The sequence below is a fragment of the Zophobas morio genome, unplaced genomic scaffold (genome assembly GCF_036711695.1).
Source record: "Zophobas morio isolate AGI-343-1 ecotype UQ-CSIRO unplaced genomic scaffold, CSIRO_AGI_Zmor_V1 ptg000046l, whole genome shotgun sequence".
NCBI lineage: Eukaryota > Metazoa > Arthropoda > Insecta > Coleoptera > Tenebrionidae > Zophobas > Zophobas morio.
The window spans coordinates 4,462,196-4,476,370 of NW_026972151.1; the positions used below are offsets into that span (position 1 = coordinate 4,462,196).

Sequence of the window (14,175 nt, forward strand, 5' to 3'; positions counted from 1 at the left end):
AATGGTGAACAAAAGATAGGTTTTGCGACATGCATGTGGACGAAGAGAAAGTTTCGGGGTGATACTGGGAGTAATTAAATACACATTATATACAAATTTACAAATCCTATACAATTTTGTGGGACTTGCCAGCCCGCACAAATTTACCAACTAAGTAATAAGTATTAACTAGTGATTATACAAATCTATGGAAATATGTGATATACAGGTCGCTTTTCAATAAATATGTAAAAAGAACAAAAAGTAAAGTAGATGAAGTTATTTGAAAATTGATATAAATAGCATGTCCAAGTTATTTACCAAATTTTTAATAGTAACATTGTAACATTCTGCACCTGTAGAACCCCTACTCTTTTCCTATCACCCCCACTTTACTTGTACAAACAACCCCTACTCTCCTTCTATAAACTTTTTCCAATATTTTAAGTAATATTTGCTTAGATTAGGTTTGTTGAAGCCAAAGTTACATTAGAATTGTTTTTTTTTTATTTTTAATGACTCCCAAGTGGCTTTAGCCCAGTTTTTATAACTTTTTATAAATTTATCAGCCTTTTCCTTGACCTCTCGAGAAATACGACCGGGCTGTAAAATCTTCCATTTTTAGCATAAGGGATATAACCTTCGCCAATTTTTTTGTATAAAAATGCTTGTTAAATTACCAAATTTCTTTTCTCCATTAAAAGCATTATTAAAGGTTGCAACAGATTATGAAGACTTAATGTGTTAGATAGTTTGATGGGAAAAAATTCTCTTTCTACGAAAGCAATAACAAAAGCACTTCATTCCCTTTCAAGTGTGTTTCACGATGTTCGTGTCGATAGTTCTAAGTGTTTTATCACTCCAAACACTTGCCTTGATGTGTAACCAATCAACATCTCCTTTGATAAATTACACAATCTCCATCTACGTTAATGGTCAGAAACATGGCATAGAAAAAAGTAATTGCGTCATTTCAATACCATTTGAGACAAATTACGTCCACATTAGCGAGATTCAAGCAGCAAAACTGAGTCGAAGATTATTTAATATTTCGCACCCTGTGGAATATTTAGCAGTAATAGATAGTCCTAGTGTGACCGATTTAGGACAAGATTTTTTACTCGACCAAGATATATCTAATTTGATGATTTTAACAACCAGCATAAAAACAATAAAAGCACACACATTTACAAATGATAAGTTCAAGACCGTGACACTAACAGAAAACCCAACTGAAGAACTAGAAAACGAAGCATTTTTTAACATGTCTGGATTACATGATGTAGACTTAAGTTATAACAACTTGTCCGTCTTCAACACTGAAACGTTTTCGATGGTACCTCTGCTGGAAAATTTGCGTTTGTCCAATAACAAAATCACTCATTTAGGGAAACGGTCTTTTAGCTTCGTGCAAAAAGATCACTTCAGTGTGAGCTTAGGAATGAACAGAATTGCGTTTATAGATGAAGATGTTTTTGAGGGACTGAACAGAAGCAGTTTTGTAATCGACCTTAGTTCCAATTTACTGACGTCATTTTCGGTAAATATTTTTCGCACGCATCACTTTCAAGAGGTGGATCTTAGAAACAACAAATTGAAGAGTTTAAGTGGTGATTTTACTGCACATAACTTTAAGATCGAGTTGTTACAATTCGAAATAACTTTGATTCGAAAAATTTGAAAAAGTTTGCTGTCTGGGCGCTGCTAAACAAGATTGATGTGGATTTCTTGAATTTTTCAAAGTCTGGGCAAAGTGGTTGTTTTCAGCAAAACTTTTTGATGGTTTTTATGTTATTTATGTTTCGGTGCTTGGGATTGCTTTTACACACGAATATTTAAAACTTAAGTTAATGCTAAATTTGTTAATAGGTAACTGAAAAAAAACTTTTTTTTTTCAATTTTTCAAGTGTTTCGATTTTATAATATTTGTTTTTTTTTCAATTTTTAGATTTTTTAGTCTTGCAAATTTTCGTTTCTCATTCTTCAACTTTCCGATTTTTCAATTTTTCATTTCTTTAATTTATTCATTTTCTCTTTTTCAATTTTTCAATTTAAAATTGATCACTTTCCCAAATTTTCGATTTTTTTTTTAATTGTCAAATTAATTTCGATTTTACAATTTCTTGATTTTTGAATTTTTTGATTTTGAATGTTACAATTTTGTAACTTTTAGATTTTTCTATAGTTCCATCTTTTGTTTTTCGTTTCTTCAGTAACTCGATTTGCAATGTCTAGTTTTCAATTTTAAATTTATCAATTTTTCTGTTTTTAGATTTCTGAAGTTTTTAATTTCTCGATTTTTAATTAAGTGTTCAGTTACTCAATTTTTAATTTTTGAATTTTTCAATTTTACAATTTTTTGTTTTTGCAGTTTTTCGATTTTCAATTTTAGATCATGTATTAGTTTTGCAATTTTCCGTTTCACATTCTTCATCTTTTGGAATTTTCAATTTTTCGTTTCTTTAATTTTTCCATTTGTAATTTCCTTAGTTTTCAATTTTAAATTTTTGAATATTATCGATGTTTTAATGTTTCAATTTTCGGATTTTTCGGTTTTGCAAATTGTCATTCGCATCCTTAACTATCTGATTTTTCAATTTTTCCTTTTCTTCATTTTTTTTATTTGAGATTTTTCCATTTCTTGATTTTTGGATTTTTTGATTTTTGAATTTTACAGTTTTGTAACTTTTAGATTTCGCAATCGTTCCACAATTTGTTGTACGATTTTTCAATTTTTTACTCTTTCAATTATTCGATTTGCATTTTTCCTAGTTTTCAATTTTAAATTTACCAATTTTTCAATTTTTGGATTTGACAATTTTTCAATTCCTCGATTTTGAAAGCATTTTTCAACTTTTGAATTTTCAACTTTTTGATGTTTCAAATTATCAGTTTTTCATGTCTCGTTTTTTCCTATGTTTTTCAATTTTTCGTTTTTTTAGTTTTTTCATTTGCACTTTTCCTAGTTTTCCATTTTAAATTGATCATTTTCTCAAATTTTCCAATTTTCTTAAAAAAAAATTGTTAAATTTTTCAATGTATCAATTTACAATTTTTCGTTGTGTGAATTTTGTGATTTTCCAATTTCTTGATTTTTCAATTTTTTGATTTTTGAATTTTACAAGTTTGTAACTTTTTACAAAAGTTAAAAAAATTTCAGAGGTTCATTGTATGTTTTTTTCAAGAATTTAAAAAAATCTCAGGGGCCCCTTTGATCCTTATCTTTCTTTTAAAAAAACATATCATTCTATCTATTATATCATCTATATATATATATCTATCTATTTCTAAAAATTTCAAATTCTGCTAGGGTTAATAACAAAAATGTGGAGCCCCTTAGTAAGCTTAAATATGCCATTTATAAAAACAAAATAATCTAAAACACCATAATGTACATCTGATTCTTAGAACCTTCGTTACTTTGAGATAAGCAATCGGGTGTTCAGGGTTGTAAATTACCATTATCATAATCCTAAACGATTAAGGGTTTCCAATAAACACTCTTGCAAACATTCTACACCTGTACAACCCCTCCTCTTTTCGTATCACTCCTACTTTACCTGTACAACCCCTACTCTCCTTCTACAAACCCTATAAAAACGGAAAAATTTGCACGTAAAATTCATAGTTCCATTAGTCATCGAGAGCACAGCTTCTTCACGCAGTTCAGCATGGAAAATTCTCCGCAGTTATACACTCCGACAAGTCACTGCCACGACTGTTGCAAAAAAATACATCTTCAAGCAGCAGCACACAACACACAACCATATCATCGGTAAGTAAAATTTAGGTTTTCTAGTTTTCGATCTAATTCCTTTGGTTTAGTTCTAGAATGGAAAATTCCCTGGAGTTGCCCACTCCTAGGAACCTCACCGACGACAGAAGGTGGTGCTCACTGTGCTGCGACGCCGAGGTTCCTCAACGAGCAACCCTGGAGTGTCCAAGATACGGGCCCCTTTGCCGCCGGTGCTACAAAAATATCTGGGAGTTGTGGGAAGAGTGCAAGTGGATCGGACGTCGATAACTGTTGCCGATTATTATTATTGGAAATGTCTCATGTCTATTGTGTTTTTTTTATCATAAAATTTTGTTTAATTAATTATTATTTATTATTATATATTTTTTTTGTAAATAAATAGCCAAAAACAAAAAAAAACTATTTCTTTGTCTTACACATTTATTTTATTTTTAATGTAATGATCACAACTGTGAACAGTTTAGGATTATAAGAAAGATAACGAACAAGTTTTTGTTATTATACTCGTAATATTTAATGATCAAAGCACCCTAGAGAGCATGTGACCGAATTGCGGTAAAAATTTTGCTCCACACAGTCATTAAAAGATGTCAAAATAAGGCAAAACAGTGAATCATTTTGCGCCTTCATTTTAACAGTTGAAGAGCAGGGCCATACATGTACATGTTCATGACATAAAAATGTTTAAGGAAGTGTTTTGAAATAAAAACTAAAGTGCGTAAAACAAGAGTCCATTTTCAGCGAAAACTATAACTCGGTGTGCTTTTAGAAAATATCGAGGTGATAGAGAATTTTTTTCTACTTTAGGCGCCAGTCTTCGTTCTCTGTTAAAATTTTACTTCTTTTAGTTATTGTAAAAAAAACTGCAAAGCATTTTGGGCAAATTTTGGTAAGTTAGGCAACCCAAAATATTACCTGAAGTGGTAAGCTGTAATTTATGGCCCACACAATAGAGCACCTTTTAAATATCTTAAGCTTATTTGACCACCCTTTGAAGTACCTGACAATAGCATTAAGAAGGATATAGGTATATATCTTTTAGTTATATGCACTGGACCCTGTTATACCTGATACATACCTATAGTTGTGGTTCGGGTTCAAACTAGGTAATTGTAATAACTGCATTTATTGAACAATAAATTAATGATTTTATTTTAAATAGCTCTTTAATATTTGTACTGCAAGCCGCATATGAACATTTAATCTCTGCAATTGAATTATAATTTATTAACCCATCTGGAGAAGCTTCTAAAATTTTTTTTCAAATTTGTTAGAGCTTCAAATTTTTCTTTGGCCTTTTCTTCATTGTCAATAGCAAATTGTATAGACTTGGGCAATTTTTTCATAAAGTTTTATCGGAATGCACAATGCTTTTCACGGTATTTGCGATGTTATACTGTCCTCAAAGATATTTGGCGTTTATGGCTTTGACGTTTAAAGTACTTTACAGCCGACCCTTCATAAAACTTAGTAAATGTAAACCATGCCACGTGCCAGGGACGGTCGAGACGCGAAGGACCGGACTCAGAGTAATTTTGTTTGTTAAAATTTTTAAAAATTATTGTCTTACATTAAATAGTGACAAATAAATAAAAAAAAAATAATAACAGGCCATTTAATTAGTATTTTTGTAACAATTTATTTTTAAATACTTTTCGAAATATTGTAGCAAAAAATTTTGCCGGTGATCCCAAAAACATATATTTGTAAGTAGAAATGCGGTTTGTAGCAGAAGCTACAAAACACAGTGCTTTCTTGAAGAATAAATTCAGGAAAAGATTTAATCTATTAATTAATTTGAGTTATCTTCGACATATTGACACACGTGTACTGTTTTAAATGCTTTCAAAGCAAACTCAAGTTGAAAAGTAACAGGATAACGTCTCAAACATACTTTTAATACAATTGTGTACGACATTCCACAAAAGAAGAAGACCAGTACAGGGCACGGTTGATAACACCGTTAATTATTAATTTAGAAGAGTCGAGTGATGATGACAGTGACTATTTCGATCAATAAATAAGCAGTAGTAGTTAATAAGTAAATAGTTGTGCTGTAATAAAAAATGATTGAGTACAAAGTTACTTTGTTTTTACTTAAAATAAAAAACTCGAAAGGCGCAGTTGTCGGTAAATGCAAAACTCAGTCCTGCCCTGTGCTTTTACCAGAAAAGGTCTTTTCAGGTAGGTATCGGTGAGCGGGTTTAAGACATCCGGTTGTGACGGCCTATTGAATTATAATGGGAGTCAAATTGGTGTGAAGTCATAAACGCCAAATACGTTTGAGGATAGTATAATTCCGTCTCTCATTTTGTCCTTTCTTTACTCCATTCCCTACACATTCGCTGACCACAAGTACCTTTTTCAATAGCATTTACGTTACTTTGTGACAGCTTTATTAATAAATCCGATTTTTTTAATAGTGATATCTGCTTTCGTTGTTTTAACTATTTCTCTAATTTTGGAACAATAATTACGAAGTATGTGATTTCTACATTCAATTTTTTCTATAAAATAATATGCACCATATGGTTTTGCAGCCCGAACTTTTTTTAATACGCTACTATCCTCGTCGCCTATAATTCTCCTATAAAGTATCTAAAGTAAATCCCTCTAAGATAATTGAAGCTTCCATGGACATAGATGTTTGCTCCCAGTTTTTAAAACAGTTATGTGTTGGAATTTCTTTTTTCTGTTTCATACAGATTTTACAGAAACTACAAAGTTTGTTTTGACTCCAACATAAAGTATTTTTTTAGTTCTGGCACCAATTATGCGTCCTACCCCAGCCAGTGCATTGTAATTGGATTTGTAAGAGCATTTGTTCCAAGCTCCATCGACAATAACGGTAATACAGCGTGTTATTGAAAGGTACGTACAAAATAAAATCGGCAATTGATTTCGAAGTATGGGTGCTAAAAGTAAAAACAATTTCAGGTAAAAGTGTTCTCCTTTTAGAGATAAAAATTATTAAAATTTATGTCCAAATTCGTTATACGCCTTTGATAAAAAGGTCATCTTTCGTTTCTATAGCAACAAAAGGGTCTGTTATTTTTTATTATTGTTACAGTTGTTAGGATTTACTAAATTAAATTAATTTTACCTATTTATCATACAGTAGCGTCTAAAAAGATTGGATAAGGGTTCATTTTTCTCTTAAAATTTTGATAACACAAAATAAGTTTTTCAGACTTCTTAGACTCCGCGAAGAACTGTCAATTTTGTTGTACGTACCTTTCAATAACACCCTGTATATGGGACGCAATCATTATCTACCTCCCTCGCCTTCACAGCTAATCGGTACTCTTCTTTACCTGCGTTTTGGTTTGTTCTTCGAAAAGTGCTTCGATGCTCTTTGGAACTCTAACTTCGGCTTTACGATATGTCGCCTGGGGTATTTGAGCTGAACAAAATTTTGAAATTTGAGAATAACCCAAGCCCGTTGATCTAACTCCACAAATAGCTGCATAATTGACTTTGTATATATGATTTTCAGGTTCTGTACAAAAATTACCGAATATTCCGTACATATTACATTTGTAGTAGAAAACACGTTTTAAATCATAACAATTTTCGTAAGCTATTATATCAATATTGTCTAAAGTACAGCCCAACATATTATGACTGATTGATTTCAGTGTTGTTAATAAGTGGTCTATGTCAACAATTCTACGTCCAGTACTAATTTCTCGACGTGTCATGACCTCTAGAGTACGAAAGAAGTGGTCTCCCGTTTCCGTATGTCTGTCTGTCCGTCTGTCTATCTGTCTATCTGTCTGTCTGGAGTCTGTATCCATTTTTTATTAGACAAGTGTTCTTCGAAACTACTGGATTTGCCATATTTTATATGTATATTAGAAATATCATGCAGATGATTAAACGCTAACTAAAACTTGGCAAATCATCTCCACCACCAATGGGATGACGTCATCTCCAAAATTTATAATACAAAGTTTTTTAAATTTTATAAAATTAGATACTCCTGCACTTGTGGTGTGTAAATCCGTGTAGAATTTTCACCCTAGACATCTAGAATTTTTGGAAAAATTTTTAACTTATCCGGGTTCTCACAAAAAAATAAAATTTGCATAATCAAATTTTATAATTCTTCGAAAAAGCTGGGTTTGTTTTATTGTATTTCAGAGGCGAGAGAAGTTCTGTCGAAATAAACTTCGACCAATTTGCTTCATTCAAAATACATTCCGAGAGGTAACTAGGTATGTACCTACCTAAATTTCTAAGATTTTGGGTTGAAAAATTCCAAGATTACTAAGAAATACTCACAATAACGTACCTTCGTACCTACAATAAAATATTCTTGGAAATTTAATTTTACTTTTCTACCTACTTACAGAATATGCCCAATGCGTACGAATTTTTATGGAAACAGGAATTTAAAAATAAGAGTAAGAATTATGGTCGGAATTATATACAGGGTGTTATTGAAAGGTACGTACAACAAAATGGACAGTTCTTCTCAAAGTCTAAGAAGTCGGAAAAACTTATTTTGTGTTATCAAAATTATAAGGGGAAAATTAACCCTTATCCAACCTTTTTAGACGCTACTCAAGGATAAATAGGTAAAATTAATTTATTTTAGTAAATCCTAGCAACTGTAACAATAAAACTTTTGTCAAGACTAAATGTTGCTATAGAAACGAAAGATGATCTTTTTATCAGAGGCGTAGAACGAATTTGGACATATATTTTAATAATTTTTATCTCTAAAAGGAGAACACTTTTACCTGAACTTTTTTTTAACTTTTAGCACCCATACGTCGAGACCAATTACCGACTTTATTTTGTACGTACCTTTCAATAACAGGCTGTATATGAACAAGCATTTTTTTTGTTGTGTGTATTGCGAGTAAAGATCTCAACAGTCTCTGACAATGATTATATTAATTTATTTTAAAACACACATTTGGCTTTTTTCATTTCTTATGACAGTAAATTAGGTTAAACCGCATATCAAAAATTCTCTTTCAAGGGACTTTATGCTAAAATAAAAGTAGGAGGTGCTATTTAAAAAATTATCGATGACGTCATACACCTGTCAAATGTCGCTCAAAACTTTTGAAACTAATATTACAAAATGGCAATTTTTATATACCAGTAGACGTGTTTTTGCGTTTTTACTCTCGAACGTAAGCTACGAAATATTGTTTGTTTTCTTTCATAGTAGATAAATATTTTAGTTCCTTACTCTGCTCTACCTGCAAGCCGGGATACACTTCCCCCGCTGACAATAGCAGTAATAAAACTAGTTATTGTAAACGAAGGTGAACGATTTTAACCCTTAGAGATGAGTGGCAGCTGTCATAACGAGGTAGCATGGGTGTTTAACAAGTTGCATATCTTTTAAAATAGAAATTTTCTTGAGGTGTGGTAGAGCCTTAAGTATCAAGTAACCAGGTAAAGTGGCCGTCAAATTAGACCGAATGCTGCCTGGGGCATGGTCGTGCTGCCAGTCATTGAAGTGATTAGGATGGTTGTAATTTTTATTACTCTCCAATTTGGGCATAGCATATCTTTATTTAAGTACCAACTGAATGGTACGCGGCATTCAGCCCAAATTTATGGCATCTATAAGCTGTGGTTAGGGGTTTATTGTGCGCTTGAGGCGTTAAGCTTATTCTGACAGCTACTATACATACAGTTGACCGAATTGCGGTATATTTTCGTTCGGGGATGGGGCGCAGGGCACAACTACGCCAGTAGTACCTGTATAATCTTGGTAATTATAAAGGTCAGTTAATCCCAGCTTATCTTGCAAGTACATTTTGTAAATGTAAAAAAATTTAATTTATTCCCAATTTTCTGAGCGTGGGTTTTTCGAGGTAAGCCACACTAACTCGCATTTCCATTGTCAAAAAACCGTGTTTTCAACCCGACAAACCATAGTTGGGATCATATAAACAAATTCATTTTTTGACATTATTAAAAAATGGGTTCATTTGCCAACAATTCTTTCGTAGAAAGGCACAGGCATGCTAAGTTGTGTATTTTGAGTTTATGTTATTGAGTTAATTACATCATATTTGACTTTAGAAACAGGTGCGGTAAAATAAAAAATGTGGGACTTAGCGTGGAATACAAAAATACCTAGTCGGAAGTTGGCAGATGGATACGAAATCTATTTGGTTTAATTTTCTTTCTTTTTGGACGCTTTGAGAAATATTCAAACTGATTTCTATATAAAAATAAATTCCGTGTATAAAAACGGAAAACGATATATAGCAAAATATGTATTTGGTAGATATAGCTTATAGAATCTAAAATTGTTCAATTCAAAAGGAATGAAATTTCAAGGTATAATTTTGTGGAATGTGTCAGCTACAAATTTGCTAATATGTCTTAATTGTAGATAATAAGATAATGCTAATGTGAATATTTTAGTTTAGTTTACGGTGATTTTATTTCACAACTTCAGAAATTATATCATTCGGAGCCGCATAGATCAATAACAAATAAAGCTAAAATTGTTTTAATGTGTAGGTAAGCGCAGAAAAATGTTACTTCTCCGGTGGGAACAGTTGTGTCTAAAGGGTTCTTGGAAGGTATTCGAAATCTGGGAAAGGATAAGTGTTATTGGGAAGAGTGAACAAAAGATAGGTTTTACGAAATGCAGGTGGATGAAAAAAAGTTTCGGGGTGATACTGGGTGTAATTAAATACACATTATATACAAATTTACAAATCCTATACAATTTTGTAGGACTTGCCAGCCCGCACAAATTTACCAACTAAGTAATAAGTATTAACTAGTGATTATACAAATCTATGGAAATATGTGATATATAGTTCGTTTTTCAATAAATATGTAAAAAGAACAAAAAGTAAAGTAGATGAAGTTATTTGAAAATTGATATAAATAGCATGTCCAAGTTATTTACCAAATTTTTATTAGTAACATTGTAACATTCTGCACCTGTAGAACCCCTACTTTTTTCCTATCACCCCCATTTTACTTGTACAAACAACCCCTACTCTCCTTTTATAACCTTTTTCCAATATTTTAAGTACTATTTGCTTAGATTAGGTTTGTTGAAGCCAAAGTTACATTAGAATTGTTTTTTTTTATTTTTAATGACTCCCAGGTGGCTTTAGCCCAGTTTTTATAACTTTTTATAAATTTATCAGCCTTTTCCTTGACCTATCGAAAAATACGACCGGGCTGTAAAATCTTCCATTTTTAGCATAAGGGATATAACCTTCTCCCAATTTTTTGTATAAAAATGAGTGTTAAATTACCAAATTTGTTTTCTCCATTAAAAGCATTATTCAAGGTTGCAACAGAATATGAGGACTTAATGTGTTAGATAGTTTGATGGGAAAAAATTCTCTTTCTACGAAAACAATAACAAAAGCACTTCATTCCCCTTCAAGTGTGTTTCACGATGTTCGTGTCGATAGTTCTAAGAGTTTTATCACTCCAAACACTTGCCTTGATGTGTAACCAATCAACATCTCCTTTGATAAATTACACAATCTCCATATATGTTAATGGTCAGAAACATGGCATAGAAAAAAGTAATTGCGTCATTTCAATACCGTTTGAGACTAATTACGTCCACATTAGCGAGATTCATGCAGCAAAACTGAGTCGAAGATCATTTAATATTTCGCACCCTGTGGAATATTTAGCAGTAATAGATAGTCCTAGTGTGACCGATTTAGGACAAGATTTTTTACTCGACCAAGATATATCTAATTTGATGATTTTAACAACCAGCATAAAAACAATAAAAGCACACACATTTACAAATGATAAGTTCAAGACCGTGACACTAACAGAAAACCCAACTGAAGAACTAGAAAACGAAGCATTTTTTAACATGTCTGGATTACATGATGTAGACTTAAGTTATAACAACTTGTCCGTCTTCAACACTGAAACGTTTTCGATGGTACCTCTGCTGGAAAATTTGCGTTTGTCCAATAACAAAATCACTCATTTAGGGAAACGGTCTTTTAGCTTCGTGCAAAAAGATCACTTCAGTGTGAGCTTAGGAATGAACAGAATTGCGTTTATAGATGAAGATGTTTTTGAGGGACTGAACAGAAGCAGTTTTGTAATCGACCTTAGTTCCAATTTACTGACGTCATTTTCGGTAAATATTTTTCGCACGCATCACTTTCAAGAGGTGGATCTTAGAAACAACAAATTGAAGAGTTTAAGTGGTGATTTTACTGCACAAAACTTTAAGATCGAGTTGTTACAAATTCGAAATAACTTTAATTCGAAAAATTTGAAAAAGTTTGCTGTTTGGGCGCTGCTAAACAAGATTGAGGTGGATTTCTTGAATTTTTCAAAGTCTGGGCAAAGTGGTTGTTTTCAGCAAAACTTTTTGATGGTTTTTATGTTATTTATGTTTCGGTGCTTGGGATTGCTTTTACACACGAATATTTAAAACTTAAGTTAATGTTAAATTTGTTAAAAGGTAACTGAAAAAAAACTTTTTTTTTCAATTTTTCAAGTGTTTCGATTTTACAATATTAGTTTTTTTCAATTTTTAGATTTTTTAGTCTTGCAAATTTTCGTTTCTCATTCTTCAACTTTCCGATTTTTCAATTTTTCATTTCTTTAATTTATTCATTTTCTCTTTTTCAAGTTTTCAATTTAAAATTGATCACTTTCCCAAATTTTCGATTTTTTTTTCAATTGTGAAATTTTTCAATGGAACAATATACAATTTTTCGTTTTTTGAAATTTTCAATTTTCCGGTTTCTTGATTTTTGAATTTTTTGAATTTGAATTTTACAATTTTGTAACTTTTAGATTTTTCTATAGTTCTATCTTTTGTTTTTCGTTTCTTCAGTAACTCGATTTGCAATGTGCCTAGTTTTCAATTTTAAATTTATCAATTTTTCTGTTTTTAGATTTCTGAAGTTTTTAATTTCTCGATTTTTAATTAAGTGTTTAGTTTCTCGGCTTTTAATTTTTGAATTTTTCAATTTTACAATTTTTTGTTTTTGCAGTTTTTCGATTTTCAATTTTAGATCATGTATTCAGTTTTGCAATTTTCCGTTTCGCATTCTTCATCTTTTGGAATTTTCAATTTTTCGTTTCTTTAATTTTTCCATTTGTAATTTCCTTAGTTTTCAATTTTAAATTTTAAATTTTTGAATATTATCGATGTTTTAATGTTAGCAATTTTTCAATTTTTCAATTTTTGAATTGTTCTTTTAAATTTATCAAAATGTATTTCAATTGTTGGGGTTTTCAATATTTCGATTTTTCAAATTCTAGATTTATAATTTTTCGATTGCCTGGTTTCTAATTTTTGAATTTTTAAAAATCTCTATTCAAAGGTGCATTAATTATATGGTAGTTACTTTTTCAGTTTTCAATTTTCGGATTTTTCGGTTTTGCAAATTGTCATTCGTATCCTTAACTATCTGATTTTTCAAATTTTTCTTTTTCTTCAATTTTTTTTATTTGAGATTTTTCCATTTCTTGATTTTTGGATTTTTTGATTTTTGAATTTTACAGTTTTGTAACTTTTAGATTTCGCAATTATTCCACAATTTGTTCTACGATATTTCAATTTTTCACTCTTTCAATTATTCGATTTGCATTTTTGCTAGTTTTCAACTTTAAATTTATCAATTTTTCAATTTTTAGATTTGAAAATTTTTCAATTCCTCGATTTTGAAAGTAGTGTGTGAACTTTTCAGCCTTTCCATTTTACAATTTGTGATTTTTTCAATTTTGCCATTTTTCAACTTTTGAATTTTCAGCTTTTTGATGTTCCAATTTATCAGTTTTTCATGTCTCGTTTTTTCCTATGTTTTTCAATTTTTCGTTTTTTTAGTTTTTTCATTTGCACTTTTCCTAGTTTTCCATTTTAAATTGATCATTTTCTCAAATTTTCCATATTTCTTTAAATTGTTAAATTTTTCAATGTATCAATTTACAATTTTTCGTTGTGTGAATTTTGTGATTTTCCAATTTCTTGATTTTTCAATTTTTTGATTTTTTATTTTTGATGATTCAGTTTTGCAATTTTCCTTTGCGTTCTTCAACTTTTGGATTTTTAAATTTTTAGTTTCTACAATTTTGAAAGAATACCAGGCGCTGTTGTTGTGTGTGTATTTTCAAAGATTTGTAGAGCATCTCAGAGGCCCCTTCTGTTTTTTTATGAATCTTAAAGAATATCAGGCTACCCATTTGTCTCTTTTTACAAATGTTAAAAAAATTTCAGAGGTTCATTGTATGTTTTTTTCAAGAATTTTAAAAAATCTCAGGGGCCCCTTTGATCTTTATCTTTCTTTTAAAAAAACATAACAAAGCTATTTCTAAAAATTTCAAATTCTGCTAGTGTTAATAACAAAAATGTGGAGTCCCTTAGTAAGCTTAAATTTGCCCTTTATAAAAACAAAATAATCTAAAACACCATAATGCACATCTGATTCTTAGAACCTTCGTTACTTTGA

General features: G+C 30.8%; 2 protein-coding genes across 2 annotated transcripts; both read left to right on the forward strand.

Moving 5' to 3' along the window:
- The first annotated feature begins 856 nt into the window (after positions 1-856).
- LOC135142139 (leucine-rich repeats and immunoglobulin-like domains protein 2) lies at positions 857-1,660 on the forward strand. Its single transcript, XM_064073808.1, has one exon. It carries the CDS (start codon positions 857-859, stop codon positions 1,658-1,660), a length of 804 nt encoding a protein of 267 aa, XP_063929878.1.
- Positions 1,661-3,627: 1,967 nt separating this feature from the next.
- LOC135142359 (uncharacterized) lies at positions 3,628-4,014 on the forward strand. The gene is made up of 2 exons (XM_064074048.1): positions 3,628-3,754; positions 3,805-4,014. The coding sequence occupies exons 1-2, from the start codon at positions 3,651-3,653 to the stop codon at positions 4,001-4,003; spliced, it is 303 nt and encodes a 100-aa protein (XP_063930118.1). The 5' UTR covers positions 3,628-3,650; the 3' UTR covers positions 4,004-4,014.
- The last annotated feature ends 10,161 nt before the right edge of the window (positions 4,015-14,175 follow it).

Coding starts and splice junctions, on each gene's coding strand:
- LOC135142139 (XM_064073808.1), top strand. CDS start 857: ATGTGTAACCAATCAACATCTCCTTTGATAAATTACACAATCTCCATC.
- LOC135142359 (XM_064074048.1), top strand. CDS start 3,651: ATGGAAAATTCTCCGCAGTTATACACTCCGACAAGTCACTGCCACGAC. Junction 3,755..3,804: donor AACACACAACCATATCATCG/GTAAGTAAAATT, acceptor CCTTTGGTTTAG/TTCTAGAATGGAAAATTCCC.